The sequence below is a fragment of the Culex pipiens genome, chromosome 3 (genome assembly GCF_016801865.2).
Source record: "Culex pipiens pallens isolate TS chromosome 3, TS_CPP_V2, whole genome shotgun sequence".
In the NCBI taxonomy this organism is placed as follows: Eukaryota; Metazoa; Arthropoda; class Insecta; order Diptera; family Culicidae; genus Culex; species Culex pipiens.
In genome coordinates, this window is record NC_068939.1 from 122,733,684 (window position 1) to 122,749,550 (window position 15,867).

General features: G+C 39.8%; 1 protein-coding gene across 23 annotated transcripts in view; it reads left to right on the plus strand.

Moving 5' to 3' along the window:
- LOC120423279 (tropomyosin-2) overlaps positions 1-15,867 on the plus strand; it is a 95,696-nt gene that overhangs the window by 9,894 nt on the left and 69,935 nt on the right. For 8 of the 23 annotated variants that reach the window (XM_039587038.2, XM_039587040.2, XM_039587036.2 and 5 more), the window contains exon 2: positions 7,679-8,053. In XM_039587038.2, the coding sequence (XP_039442972.1) occupies positions 7,814-8,053 (240 nt within the window). In that variant the 5' untranslated portion in view covers positions 7,679-7,813. Of the gene's footprint in view, positions 1-7,678; positions 8,054-13,975; positions 15,785-15,867 lie in introns of those variants that run through there. The other 15 variants (XM_039587023.2, XM_039587024.2, XM_039587034.2 and 12 more) reach the window with 11 other exon arrangements.

Genomic DNA, 15,867 nt, shown 5'->3' on the forward strand with positions numbered 1-15,867 from the left:
AGGTCATTACCGCAGTCTGGCCCAAGGCATGACTTCAACGGCTGACGTCGTTGTCGACTTCGACGATCGTGACCAAGTGATAAATCCGTCGTCGCGTTGTTGTCAGATCGGACGTGATTGAACGGCCGGATTTACAAGTGACTAATGTGGGTCAGATCGCGAGGATGTTGCATTATGGTCAGTGGATGATAATTGACGGACGCATATGGTAAACGATCTCTGCCGGATGGTCGGTTGATGCATGCTGAGCAGTCTGGAGCAGAATCACAACAATGCTGCCAACTTTCAAGTATCTTCCCGATATCAAATTCGCAAACGTGCGTTATCGAAATTGCAACATTTCGCGCAACGCCAAACAATAACAAACCGCGTCAAAACGCGCAACCCTTGACCACAAGTGCGGAGCCAGTCAACCCTCACGACACATCCGGGGGTCTGACATCTGGCCTCTGTCACTTCTGCTGAGGCTGCCGTTGGCGCTTAAGTGGCTCCGAAGGCTCTCGCGAGCCTCTCTGCCCAAAAAAGGAATCCCCGGCCAAGTTTGGGCCGCGCGCGGACCTTGATCTTGATTAATTCAATTTGAAGCCGAAGCTTTCGGGCCTCAAACGAACGTGCCAGGAAAGATGTCATGTTCGACAGCATTCCGAAATAGTGTGGCTTTTTTGGGCACCTTGCAGCACAGAGTTCAAAGTGCGCTGAAACAATACCTGGTCGGTTTTGGAAGTTTTGGCCAAGGTTTCCGAAACGGGTTTTGGTAATTTGGATAATTGGGCAAATTGGTGGTCACACGAGCGCGCGCGGGTCTTCCGTGTGGGGCTGTCATGTCCCATTGATTTAGCTAATAGTACAGGTTTACATTTAAGGGGAAGCGGTTGGCCTGTCTTTGGCACTTGTGGCATAATTTGGCGACGAAGGTGGCTGATTTTTGGCGAGGAATTCCTCGCGCTGACAGCTGCAGCGGTGCGGACATAAATGTCTCACTTTGAACATGTTGACATGTTACCCTTGCCAAAATGTGACAGCAAAACAACTGCGGGGCACTAATCGAATTATGGCAACCGTGTCATAATAAGAGTTCATTATTTATCAAAACAAAGTAGTATCGAGGAATTAAAAGTGAGAGTGTGTGCGTGCAACATGTAGTTAAACTTTCTGTGAAGTTGCTGTGAAGGTTACCATGGCACTTTGAAAAGTTTAACTCCATGTTGCACGCACACACTCTCACTTTTAATTTCTTGATTGTCTTTTGCAAGCAGAACATAACCAAACTTTTCGGCACCCTCAGCAAACGTCAAATCAATACAAATTGCTGCCGGATCTCTCCCGGAAAAGATCCGGCAGCAATTTTGTATGGTTTGACGTTTGCGGAGGGTACCAAAAAAAGGTAAACAAATCACTTGTTTACCTTTTTTACAAAATAAGACTTTCTAGTTAGAAACTAAGTAACACATTCAAAGTATGTTTACATGGCAGCTGGACGTTTGTTTGCATCAGATTTCCTTTCTCTTTCTAGTAAAAGTTTTGTTGTCAGGCAACTTCTAGCTATTTTTTTTACTAACCGCCCGATAAGTCAGCCAACATACTTCGCAGGGCTGTGACAGCTCGAGTTCGACCATTGTTTGCATCAGGACACTTTGGCGAGAAGTTCGTCATTTTTGGGTTAAATTATACTTTTTTCACTGGGCCTAGAAAGCCTTATTGCGGCTAGAGACCCTAAATAGGGAGACTGGTCTAAGCTTGCTAAATCGATCTGGCAACGTATGTTTTGAGCTTGGCAACACTGATAAGTTTTGCTGGGCGTAAAGGCAAATGCTCGTTTGGATACGTCAAACTCGTGTCTGTTTGGGTACGTCAAATTCACTTCGACCAGTCTCCCTATTTAGGATCTCTAATGTTGAGCTGTCATGTTTGATGACCTTTCCAGTGATAGTTAGTTTGACATTAGGCAACAATTAAAAGTTGGACGGAAATCCTTTTAAACAACAGAGAGATTACACTCAAAATCAGAAGTACCCTTCAAAAAGGGGTTTATCTACCCTTTATCTGTCACAACACAAGGTAAACAAACCCTTTTTGAGGATTACTTCCACCCTTTTTTTGAAGTTTACCCGTCGTTACCCTTTCGTTAAGTGTTACCACCGGTAAACTTGAAAAAAGGGTGGAAGTAATCCTCAAAAAGGGTTTGTTTACCTTGTGTTGTGACAGATAAAGGGTAGATAAACCCCTTTTTGAAGGGTACTCCTGATTTTGAGTGTAGAATTTTAATAAAAACTAGCTCTGTCAGAATCCTTCTATATCGTTGGAAAATTTCTGTTAGAATGCTGTAAGAATGTCCTACTCTGTTAGTTCAGAGGCAACGAGTACATCTAGTTACTCTAATTATTCCAACAAATCCCAACTCATGAGTCATGCTTAGACAAAGCCCCCGCTCCGACAAAGCGCTCCATGTTTTCATCAACCATATGACAAGAACATACATCAATGCAAATTCTAGTCCAAACAAGTTTTTTGTTGCTCTCTCTCTCGTTATGCAAAACTCCCAGCTGGTACTGGAACCCGCTGCAACCTAAGCACTCCTCCGAGGGTCATCACGCGGCCCAGCCAACCCAACAATAACAACCCCTTGAAGGAATATCGCGCGCGCGCGCAAAAAACCGGTAGCCATCTAACCACAAAAACCTCGTCGCCGTCAAAGTCAGTGTCAAGACTATACAGAAAGCTCAAGTTTTGTCGTGATTTGTGCATGGAAAATTATCGCAAATCGCGAATCACGTTTTCCTCGAACGTCGCCATTTTGAATTTGCCGTTTGACAGATGTTTTTTGACGCGGAGGCAGTGCTGCCAATTTTTTTGGGTGACCTTTTTGAGGTTAAAATGGGTCGATTATAAAGTTTTCAACTCGAATCTGTGTGACCCGTTTCGCACTGGTTGTGTGACAGACACGCTGACGGACAGTTACTGTAGATTTATTAGTTATTGCCCGTATAAGTATTCGGAATGTATTTTGCGCCGCCGCCGCCAGGTGAACTTGCATCTGCCTTATAGGGAAATATAAAGCTCGGTTGGGGTGCTTTTGAGTGCACCCAGTTCTCACCAATTGCAAGGTGCAATCGGCGCCTCGGGGCTCGACATTTTTTGCCTCCGACCTTGGAGCCTTTGGTGTGACTTATGAATGCTCCAGTTTCCATACGGGCAGTGGCGCCAGCCCGATTTGGCACCGGACACAAAAAATCCATTTTTGACTAGATATATAATAAAAATTGCCACACAAAACTCAACTAAAATAATTTGGCAGCACTGAGTTTGACAGCTGTCAAGATGACACCAGTGGTGTAATTTTGACTTACTTCAACTTCTCAAACTGTCAAATTTACGAGCACTGACTGCTCATTTCCCAGCATCCTTGAGCCGCGCTGGCGACACTTTCCACTCCCCGAACAAGTTTTGCGCCGACAAGCCTGAAGGATCAATGTCGATCGCGTTGAACGACAAACAAAACAAAAAATGACCCTGCTGCGACGGTGGCGCCGCCACATGTCAGACAAATTGAGGGGACAGCGACCATTAAAAAAAATAAACGCTCAACGAGAAGAAATTGCCGGGGACAACCTGGCGGGAGATGGTATCTCTTAAGCGGGTCCGGTTCGGGGTTCGTCCCTGGGAACGGGAGTGTCCACGTAAAGGTCGTCGATCGTGCGCGCGCTCGCACAGCCTTTCGGATTAAAATGGGTTGTGAATGGTGGTGGTGGAGCGTTGATCAATGAATGACAATTTTTTGTCGTTTTTTCTGCTTCTTTTGAAGGTTATGAAATCACTATGATTGGGAAATTGGAATTTTATCGGACTCTATAATTATGGTGATGGTATCGTGAATCGAGTACATTCGATTCGGTTGTCATGCAGTTCTTATCATGTATTTTACCAAAACTTTTTTTTTTGAAAAATAAACAAGCAAGTTTAGCTATAAACATAAGAAAGAAACTTAAAAATTTGAAATGCAAAACAAACTTAACGAAGTCTTCGAATTTGCAAAAATATGCTTTATTTTAATATGGCATGTAAATTATGCAATATTTTACAGGAAGTCATTTATCTTGATTAAATAGTTCTATAAACTTCTTTCTGTAGAGATTTCAGGCTAGAATCTTGAAAAAAAATTTTTTTTTGATAGCGATGAGAAAATTATTTTCGGGCTCATACGAAAATTATATGCTAGCTTAGAATATATATATTTTTTTTTAATATGTCCCATCAGACCTCAAAGGGTTAAAGTAGTAAAGTTTAATTCACTAGCAACACTGTCTTTTCTTATATTGTTTGTCTGCTTTTCAGCAAACAATGGTTTCACCCTTTTCTTTTTAGAGGAATTACAAAAATATCTAAATCTATCTAGAATTTAGCATTTTTTTCAATAAGTCTTTTTCAGAAATTCCACATTTTATAAAAAATATACATATTGTTGTTTACCAAACTAATATTTTTAAAATTTTAAACTGAATTTTAAATATATGAAGCAAAGAGTATCAAAAAAGTCATGTGTATCAATTTCGGATATGTTTCTGTAAATAAATTCAAGAAATCTATTTATAAATCAATATTTTTCAATCTTTTGCCTAAAATTTCAAAACATTTAAAATGCTATAAAGTGACTAATTTGATTAAACATTGTAAAATAAACGTTCAGTAATGTAATTCTAATACCGTCATCAGGGGTGACATTGGGTCTGGGGGTGAGATTAGGTCACACAAATTTCGGCATTTTTGTATGACCCAAATCTCACCTCCCAGACCCATTGCCTCGCCTGATGACGGTACTTAACAATCGTTTGTAATCTATCTGAATATTTTTCTGTCCCCTGACTTTTCGGGTAAATTTGAATAAGAAATCTATTTTTGGCTTTTTTTCTGTCCTATCTTAAAATAATTCATATTTGAAATAAACAAAAATATTTTGAATAGAAAGTTTTTTTTTTGTTTTTATTCAATAGCTCTGCAACCTTCAAAATCATATGACTTGATTTTGGTTAAGTAAGTAGTACTTTGAATTTGAACAGAACTTTGAAATATTGTTGTTGTTTTTGTTTTCTTTTAAACAGAAGTTAAAGCATAACAAAAAATGACACGTTAAACAAAAGAAATTTTTTTTATATTGTAATGAAAATAAAGTTTCGGCACTCTTTGAACATGTTTTCATATGGTTAGCTTTTTCAAGAATAGTCTTTCTTACTTTAATAAAATTGAATGTAACAAAATAAAATATTTTCCTGTTTTTCTATTTGTTCTACAGATTTGTTTAGCGCAAGGACAAAAAATAGTTAAAGCGTGAACAAATGTTCACGAAATGGGAAACTAGATACACTCAAACCCCGATGGTTTGACACCAACTGTTGTCAAACGAACGTGTCACTTTTTAGTTTGACACCCCTTTTACACGGAGTTCACACACCCTATCAAACGTTTGTTTTGTTCGTCACTTTTTAGTTTGACTTTGACCAACCAACGGGGTAGAAACTAAAAAAGTGTCAAACGAAAAAGTGACCAACCACCGGGGGTTGAGTGTACAAAGTTGTAGGTATTGCTTAAGACTTCTCAGAAAAGAAGTTACACTCTTAAAATTAACTATTCTTTTAAATCAACTTTTCACACCATATATTGGAAATTGGATTCCGCAATAAAACCGTTTCTGAAAATCCCATTTTTGATATATTTAAGATGAAAAAATGCCATCTTCTTGGCTATAAAAATAATTGGTCAAAATGGTCATTATTAATTTGGCAGTGTTGCCACATTAAAAAAAACCCATTGCTCATGAGCAATTTAATTTTTTTTTTCGAGATTGTCAAATTTACCCCAACATGGTCGAAAATAAATCGTTTGGGCCTTTATAAATGTTAGGGTTGATTTGATAATTCTGAAAATATTTGCATCCAAGAAATCGGAAAATGTCACGATGTTTTATTGTTTGGTTCTGAAAATCAGAAGCATATTGTCTAAGCTATCGTCACCTATAAATTGAATTTCGACCAACTTGAGCCAAAGCTCAAAAGATGTCATTTTTGTCATCTTAAACATATCCAAAAGCGAGATTATTTGAAAATTGATGTTTTGCGCAACTCATTTTTTATGTGTTAAAAGTTGAATGAAATAACCGGGTAATTTTTAAGAGTGTAGCTATTTTTTTCATAAATCCTAAACAATTTAACAATAACTTTTTCGAAGATGGTCAGAAAATCCGTTATCAAGATAAAATATTGCAAAAAATGTGTGTAGACATGTATGGACGAACTAATGATGCAAAATATCTTCATTGGCCATAGAAAAGGTAAACACAAAGTTACATCCAAATTGAAAAATACAAAAATCGTTTTCCGAGATGTCAGAAAATTGTTCACTTATAGATTTCTTTCATCAAAGTCGGTGAACCATCTCTTAAAATTAACAACATTTGCACAAATCTCGATTCTAAAACGAATAATTATCAACCTATCTACCGAATTTAGGTTCAATTTTCCGAAATTACTTGAGTAGTTGCGGAAAAAATCTTAGCTTGTATTTTAAATAATTTCTTTCACACATAAATACAAAAAAATCTTTATTGTCAGAGAATAAAATTTCGAACACAAAATCTGGAGTATTTTTAAAAGTTCCAATAAACCAAATTTCCAGATTTTGCCTCTTAGATGTTTTTGAAACCGCCTTGAGACAGGGGTATTAAAAAACACCCAAAAAGCAAAAACTGAAAATTTGGTTTATTGGACCTTTAGAAAAAATGCACAAAAACAATAATTTTATTATTCATCACATCAAGCGCACTTTACATACCTAAGTGATGACGATCTTCTCAGTTCACAAAAGGACGGTGATTATTTATATTGTGATATACTAAGGCACGCTTAACCCTTAACAAGCCGTGAATTAAAAAAAAACTGAAATAAGGTCGTCCACCCGTAATCTGATCACATCGTTTAAACCATATTAATCGCACTAAACGTGTTCCACCCCATTCGAGGGTTAATTTAATAACACCAACTTAAGCCTCTTTCCTCCTCACCTCTCCTGCCCATCCCAGAAACCCGCTCTGACATAATAAAGGCAATCAAATTGAAATTCATGCTCGCACTGGCTCGCTTGCAATAAGGCGCCCGCCGTGGCCACGATGACCAAAAATGGGCATCCCCCAAGGTCACGGGTCTGCGGTGGAGCTCCGTGACTTCAGGCTGGAGCACGTCTGACGACGTCGACACGATGGTACGGAGGGAGGACTTTAAATTTACTATACTTCCACTATACTGACTGACTTTATCGCTGAGTGTCGTTTTGTGTTTGGTTTTGCTCTGGCCAACCTGCCGGTTGGCGCACGGGGGAAGGGGTTGAAGATCTGCCTGAGCTAGTATCTCGCAGAACTACTGCATCAGAGTTGCGACGTCTCAATCCGTGCTCGGTCACTCGGTTGAACTAGTTGTGGGATCTTGAGTTTTGGGTGGTTAGTCTGAGTTTATCCGGAACTGTCAGATGTGTTACTCGTCTCAATTGGTACGAAAATTACGATCCTAGGTCCTACTTCAAGGATAACCACTTTTCTCTTGGAGATTGAAGCGTCGGAAACCTTCAGGGTGATCCTTCCAGCCAAAAATGACCCAAGTCGCTAATCAAACTCTTTTCTCTCACCTTTCCACAGGTCACGTGCGGTTAAACGCGGTTCTTCTCTCGCGTAAAAAAGTGTGTAGTGTCAAGTGTGTCCCGGTTTTCCGCGGTTTTTCCTCTCTCTCTCTCGTTTAGTGTAGTGAAGTGAGCTCACACAAATCCACCGAAAATGGATGCCATTAAGAAGAAGATGCAGGCGATGAAGCTGGAGAAGGACAACGCGTTGGACCGCGCCCTTCTCTGCGAGCAGCAGGCCCGCGACGCGAACCTGCGCGCGGAAAAGGCCGAAGAAGAGGCCCGCCAGCTGCAGAAGAAGATCCAGGCCATTGAGAATGACCTCGATCAGACGCAGGAGGCGCTGATGGCGGTCAACGCCAAGCTGGAGGAGAAGGAGAAGGCTCTCCAGAACGTAAGTACCGGGAAGTTCATAGCTGTAATCATTTATATGAGGGAGGAAACGAGCTGAACACAATCACAAAAAATGAGAAGATATGAAGAAGGAGAAAATCATCAATTCACTTTTATATCAAATTCATATCAAGATTGTTAAAATTATCAATCTCGGTCGACCTTAATTTTTTAAAGAAATAAATTAAAATCTTGATTCAGAATTAGGGATTGAATAATTGATAAAAAATCTTTTTCGCTGGTGAACTTTCTTCGCCCGCGAAAGAGAGAGGCGAATTATGCAAAAGAAAATCGCTCCCAAACTTTTCGATAGAAATCAAACAGTTAAAGTTTTTTTTGCAAATCTCATTGTGAGGAAGGAAATTTAAATTTTTGATAGCGAATATTATGATATCAACTCGAATATTTCAAAACTACAAGGACATTGGTCATTATAATAATAGAGATGATTGAGATTTATCAATATAATATAATCAATAATAATAGAGATTATGAGATTTATCATACGAAAGTTCAACTTGAAAAAACCTAGCTGATCTGATTTTTTATTTGATTCTGCAAGCTGAACTCTATTTTTCATTGTATTTTAAGTGATGACAAGGTTGAATTTTTTATGATGACCACTAGGTCAGGGAATGTCCATAAACGACGTAATTTTTAAAATGCCCCACCTTCCTGGAGAAGCTGGGCACGCTAGTGATAATGACAATGATACTTAAATCACGAATAAAAATGGTATAAGCTTAACTAATTTTCATTTATTTCTATGCTGTTTTGTTATTTATAAAACTGATAAAAAAGTTCAAAATTTTTAACGACAGCCCTCTATTCATAGCAATATTTTCGGATTGGATTTTATTTGAAAAGGGTTTTTTTTTGTATTTTTTTGCAAAAAAGGTAACTAATCATTGATGAAAGCAAAATGCGGAATTTCTGTAAGGGACCATCCATAAACCACGTGAATACCTTTTTGGAAATTTCAAACCAACAATTGTTTATACAAAAAAATGTTTGCATGGAGCGTTACCAATCGCCATTTAGATGACATTTTGTCAAATATTTCCAAATAAACCATTGGTTTTTTCCATACCAATTTGGGGACTGTTCATACAAAAGTGCCAACTTCTGAGCTATGGGGTAATTGTAAAGACTTTCCTCAGCTTTTAAATTTTATTTTTAGTGATTGGCAAAAATGTACACTATTTAAAAAATTCTGGAAATTTTTACTTGAAAATGCTTTTAATTCGTAAACGGTGCAATTTATCAAAAAATACAAAAGAACTAGTTGGTCAAATGTAGAGTTTTTTTTTAAATGTCCTATAAGCTATTGTGTTTCATATCTAGAGTTTTTTTTAATTGGTCCTATAAACATATGGAAAACAAAAAAAAACTCTAGGTATGTTTATATATATGTTTATGTGTTCAAAAAAAAAATCACATCTAAAAATGAATTTTAAGGTGGTCCTGGATATTTTTTAACATCTTTCAAAAATCATTATTTAAAAAAAATCATCATCACCAACTAAAACATACCAAATATAAAAAATCAAAGAGGGTAAAGTTTATCAAAATCAATTATTTTTAATAAAAAGTCAATTTAAAAAGGGGTAATTTTTTTTCAGTGTGTTTTTTTCCAAAGACACCAAATCGGTTAGAAATTCCTACAGCCTTCCTTTTCTATGGATAGCCCCCATTGTATGGAGAAATTAATAATGAAGAATGGCTTATTTGAAACTGGGTGATGAATAGAGAGAAAGCGTAACGTGATTTTCGAATGATCCCACTTTGTTTGCATCTACAAAGTAGGAGGCTGTTCAAGCACAAGCATGACTTTCTTAATGGTAAAGAAAGCTGTTTTATAATCAGGGGTATGTGTTTTATTTTGTCTGGTTTTTGTCATTTTTTGCTGGAAAATTGTGTGTGTTTTCAAGTTTCGATCGGTTTTAAAAAGTTTTTTCTTTTTTACGGGTGACGAAAAACTGCGGCGAGAATGTCATTCTGCGATGTCGTGGATAAATTCCCTAGCTAATTTCGGAATCCTGCAGCTCTTCCTGATCCAGCGAAAAAACTTCGATAATTTAAGCGAAGCTGCTCCAACAAACAGAGAAGATTTTCATTAAACCGAATTCAAACGGAATCAAACAATAAAGACAGCTTCTGGATGGATACAACCGCATCCACTCCATAAACAACTTCCATTCATTATTTTAAAAAAATGACGATCTCGCCTTCATCTTACTTAAGATTTCTTGATTTCAACTCCAGATCCTCAAAAGCCACACATTTTTCATTCTTGCAAAAAAAAAACAATGTTTAATGATCGATAACAATACTCTCTACTTTTACCGAACAGTAAATTGGTTCCACTTTGACAGTTCAAAATTTGCGTTTTGCGATCCACTATTCAGCACCAAGATTTGAACTTACGCAAATAATGTACACAGTTTCATTCAAATAAAAAAAAAACAAAAAAGATTTTTTCCGGCATTGTAGAGAGAACTCAAAGATTAAAAAAAGCCAAAACCAATATATTTTTCAATTAAAAAAGGTGTCCATCCATAAAACGATTGTTTTAACACTATATGACCCAAAAATCAAAATATTCTAAAGTAGCCTATAATTTTCGTATGGTCCTCAGGATCATTTTCCCATCATTAACTAATTTTTTTTTTTGTAAATTCTGGCCTTAAAGGGTTAAAGCTAAGATAGTTCTCCAAATGTATAACATGGATTCCTCTTTAATTCTAAACATCTTCTTAAAAACTGTATTTTCAGAATTTAAAGATAAAAACTAGTATTTCAAACGGGTTTAAAACGTGTGATTGAGTTTTTTAGAGTACTACTGAGATTGAGTACCGTAAAACGGGGTGACTTTGATAGCCGGGGTGACTTTGATAGGTTTGCGATTTTTCCGCAAAATGAAGAGTACAATTAAAATACGTAAGGAATGGTTTAGAAACATACTGACCGTGGTAGAGAAGTGTTCAAAGTACCTCAAAAAGAACTTTTCATAAAATTTTGACAAGTTTAAAAAGTTAGTTAACTACAGTTAAGAAAATGTTGATGAAAGTCATTATTTTAAACTTCTCAAAGTGTCATGATTTTCTCAATGAACATGATTTTTAATCGGAAAACGGAATGCATTTTCGGATTCTTTGGACAATTTTCCACTAGGAGAAGGTTAAAAAAGTTTGTAAATAATAAATAATATGTGTTTTTGAAACACAATTTAAAAAAAATCTCCAAATTTATAGGTAATTTCAGTTGAACAAATTTCATGTAAAATGTGAAAACTTGTGATTCGTGCTCAGAATTCAGTATATAAATCGATAATTTTAAAAACAAAACTAGTTTTAACAAATTTCAGGCAAAATTCCGACTTTTTAACATTTTTACCTAAAATTTATATGTATTTTGCTAAAAAGCTTATTAACTAAGTAAACTAAATATAAACATTGATATTTTTTCCTAAAAACTATAGCAGCTACTTAAGTGATGGTACATTTAGCGTACAAATAAAGTTTGAACATCTTAAATATGATTTAAACAAGAAAAACTATGACTATCAAAGTCATCCCGGAAATAAAACTAAGAATTTTTAACGTAACTATTGTTCTAAACATTTTTGAAAAACCTTTTTTTCCGAAATAGTGCATGGACTTCGTGTGGCCTACCCCAGTACATGTTTTAAAAATAATAATCTTGAGAAAAATCTTACCTGATGGAAAATATTATAAAAACAAATTGAAATCCTATCAAAGTCACCCCGGTTTACGGTACTTCTAATTTTTAATCAAAACCCATGTATTTTGATAATATTAAAGGAATTAATACAAGTTCAATTATTAGTTAATAACAATAGTTAGTTGTTTTGTAAAACACACCATAGGGGGGGTGGGGGCGTTTGCGATTGTCCACGTTCCATACACAAAAGATTTTATTTGTATGGAAATTGTCCAAGATGGGGGGGAAGGGGGTTGAGATTTCCAAAAAAGCGTCCACGTGGTATGTTTATTGTCCCTTAATAAAAATCTCTTTACCATCAGTGGGTACAGACTATGGGGAAGAAAACAATACACCTCTCGTAATTTCTGAATAACAAAAAATATTTAAATTATATTGAATTCTTAACATAGGATAGTTTTTATACAGTGCACCAAAATTTTCCCAAAGTATGGTGGAATTTAATGAGCTGTAACTTAAATTCCACTCGTTTGAATGTTGACTCATTCTTATACCTTGGAGGGGGTGACATTGGGTCAAATGAAACTAAAATGATGCTCAAATACAAAGATAGGGTCAACACAAAACATTCAACACTGTTATTTGTTCGAGGGAATCGTATCAACATGTGACAATGATGGAAATTGAAATTTTTAAACATTTAGGTACTTTTCGAGCAATTTGAAAAAAAAAATATATTAAAAGGTTGATTTTTTTAGGGGTCATTTTTGGCCAAAAACGTAGACAGCTGCCAAATTGACAGGATTTGTTCTACTAACAAGATTTTTTCAGCAAAGTTTTCTCAAAATGTCTCTTTGAACAGATTTAAGTTTCATTTAAAAGAACCTGAGTTATTGAAAAATCCGTAAAAACCCCCTTTGATCCAACCCCCCACTGACGGTATAAAAAATCTTTTCAAAATAAAGTTCAAAAATATAATTTGTTTTTAATTCATTTTTTTATTGCTTATGAAACAAAATCGTTAGAATTACGTTTCAAGAAATCTGATGGCATCCCTCTGACACTTCGTCTGCAAAAAAGGTGCGTGAACCGGCGTGAACGCATTGGAATTTCCCATTTTCTCACGACTCACGAACCGCACACGCAAATTCAAATTTAGCGATGACAGCATCTCCCTCGATTTTTTTTCTTATGACAAAGTATTCACAAGCTTGCATGTTTTTGACCACCAGTCGTGTTTTTGTGAGAAATTATTCTCCCCCCTGCCAAATAATTATTTCCGGTCCCGACTTGCGTCACCGGGCGAAGCGGTTCACGGCTCTTATTTTCACAAAAGTCATAAAAAAGCTGATGCGTACGACACTGACTCAAGTCAGCTCAAGTCAAGTGACTTATCCTTGACCCGTTCGTTTGCACGGATTCATTCACGAAAACTTAGAAGTGAAAAATGGGATTTGTCTCATTATTGCGCCAAGTTACAACATTTTGCGTCGCGCAACAAAGAAAAACCAAGATGGCGACCCCAAAAGAAAAACTTCGTCGCGCAGCGCATGCTTTTGTTCGGCTAAATTTAGCCGCGTCGACGCAGGAATGTGCAGAAACCCAAAGTGCATCTTGGCGGAGGAATGTCAACTGACCGCGCGGTTAGATAACTGTTGCATAACCGATTGGGCAGTTTTGACAGCGCTCGCTTCGCTCGAGTTATGACTGCGGCGCACAAAATGGCGACTCATTAATGATAAATTGCCGCGGAGCGGCGTAGTAACGCGGGGTAAATTTTCACGAACTTTCGTGCAAAAAAAGTTATTTTTGGCGCACGACACGCTCGGTGTATTAAATATGGCGTCATCTTGGTGCGCGGCTCATGCGCGATCGCGGCCCGCATTCTTGGACGGGTTGGTCACCGGTGGCGGCCTCAAACGTCAAGCGGCCGGCGAGCGACGAACATGTCGCGCCGCCATCTTGGACTTTCTTTTCGCATGCTAAGGAGCAGGGTTGGCAGAACCAATCATCTTCTAATTATATAAAACTGCTTTTTTTATTGGTAATATTGACGTGGGTAGGGTTGGCGAAGGGGGGAAGTGACAGCGGCGCGCGGGGGTGGATCGTGATCACGACACCACGAGTCGCGCCGGGTCGTGAGAATGAGATGGAGCACGAGTGAGAAGAATGTCTGACCGTGCTCGGCGGGGACGACCGTGCTTTGGGAGTTTCATTCATGAGATAAGTACACTATCCGGCACATTGTTGGAAGAGACGAGATGCAGTGAAAACCGCATCCCGTGCTGCTCCGTGAAAGTCTCGATAGTTTTGTTTGGTTAAGGCGAGGGAGCAGGAGCAGTAGGTTCGGTGCGGCCCGAGCGAGTGATCTAGAAATAGTACAAATAAATAGTGTGTGGATTGCGGTGAGGCCGGCCGATAGTTGTTTTTCCGGTTTATTTGTCCGGATGAAGGCATGATTGGAGTGATTTCGTACGGCAATCGACGGCGCAGATCAAACTGCTTCACCGGCAAGAAGAAGCGCTCGCCGCCGGTCGGCGTTGGCGGGGCGAAACGTGCCAAGAAGGCACGAAATGCACGCGGTGGCGGCCACGCCGGTTCGAGCACCGGCCGCGAGAAGGCGGCACTGGCACTGGCGGTAGTCAACTGTGGCTGGGAAGAAGATGAGGCGAAAACGGCGAACCGAGCAAAGTCGAGGCAACAGCAGCGCCATCGCGCAGCCGAACCGAGAACCAGCAGACGTCTGCGCTCGGCATCAGTGACAGGAGCAGAGGCAGCAGCAGTAGCAGCAGCGAGTAAAAAACAAGAACAAGTTCGTTCGACAAGTTCGGCAAGTTTGGCCGATGGTGGAGTTGGTAGTGAAATGTGCGAAAATAATCCCGTTCCCGTTGGGGGCGGCTACGGTGGCGGTGGCGGCGGTAGGAAACGGGGTCACCAGCATCATCCACGGTTCGGCGGCAGCAGGAAGTCGAACGTGCCAGCGGAGGACGTGATTGCAGCGCTGAGAGAGGCCTTCGATGGCGGAGCAGCGATTACGACGTCGACCGTCATAGTAGGCGGCGGAGGAGGTAGTATTAGCAGCAGCTCGTCATCGTCGTCACTGCTGATTGGAGGAGGAACGGCAGGCAGCATAGTAAACACAGACATAATCATCGATGAGAATGCGAATCCCCAGCTGCTGGTGTCACAGAATGTCACCGAGGAGGACGGCGCAGAGGAGGAAGCTCAAGACAAACAAACGATGATGATGGCAATCGATGACGACGAGGATGACGTCGTCGATGATGATCTTGTAAATAATAATAGCAACAGTTTGGGCCAGGATCTCAACCCGGAAGTCGGCGAGGAGGAGGAGGATGAGGACCTTGAAAGTGATCTAATTAAACAAAGCAAAAACAAAGGCAGCAGCAGCATCAGCAATAGTCTAGTTAGTAGCGAGTTAAGCAATAGCACCACCAGCACTACGAGCAAGGTGATAGTGATAGACGACGAGGAGCTCCTCGAGCTCGACGGGGAAGTCCCGCTGCTGGAGAGTAAGCTGGAGGAGGAAGTGGCCGCCAGCGGGCCGGAGCTAGTCAAGCAAATTAGCAAGAAGCTGAAACGCAGCAAAAAGAGTCCGTCCTCGGACGATTCCAGCAGTGCGGCGAGCAGGAAAAAGTCCAGCAGTAGCAAGAAATCTTCCAAAAATTCCGATGGCAGCAGCAGCGGCACCACCGTTACCAAGGTCCGGAAAAAGGTCCGCTCGGCGGACAAGCTGGAGCGGGCATCCGGCGATGGGGCATCGTGCGAGGACGGCGGAAGCGGCCTGGGCGGAGGCGTCGGCGGACCAGCGGACGAGAACGACCCGGACGTGGCGGAGTGGGCCAAGCTGCGCTGCACCAGCGAGCGAACGGAGGTCATCGCCGAGCGGGAACACCGGAGGCAGAAGCGGTGCGCCGACTACCCGGGTCTGGCCTTCGGACGGTCCATCTTCAGCTCGGACACCATGATGAAGTTCAACATCATCCGGAACGAGCTGCACAACATCATGAAGACGCAGCTGAAACGGGTAATTATCGCACGACACTCGCCGATCTCATTTCGGCGCTGCCCCACATCTTCGATATCTGGTTAGCCGCGAGGCAGCAAAAT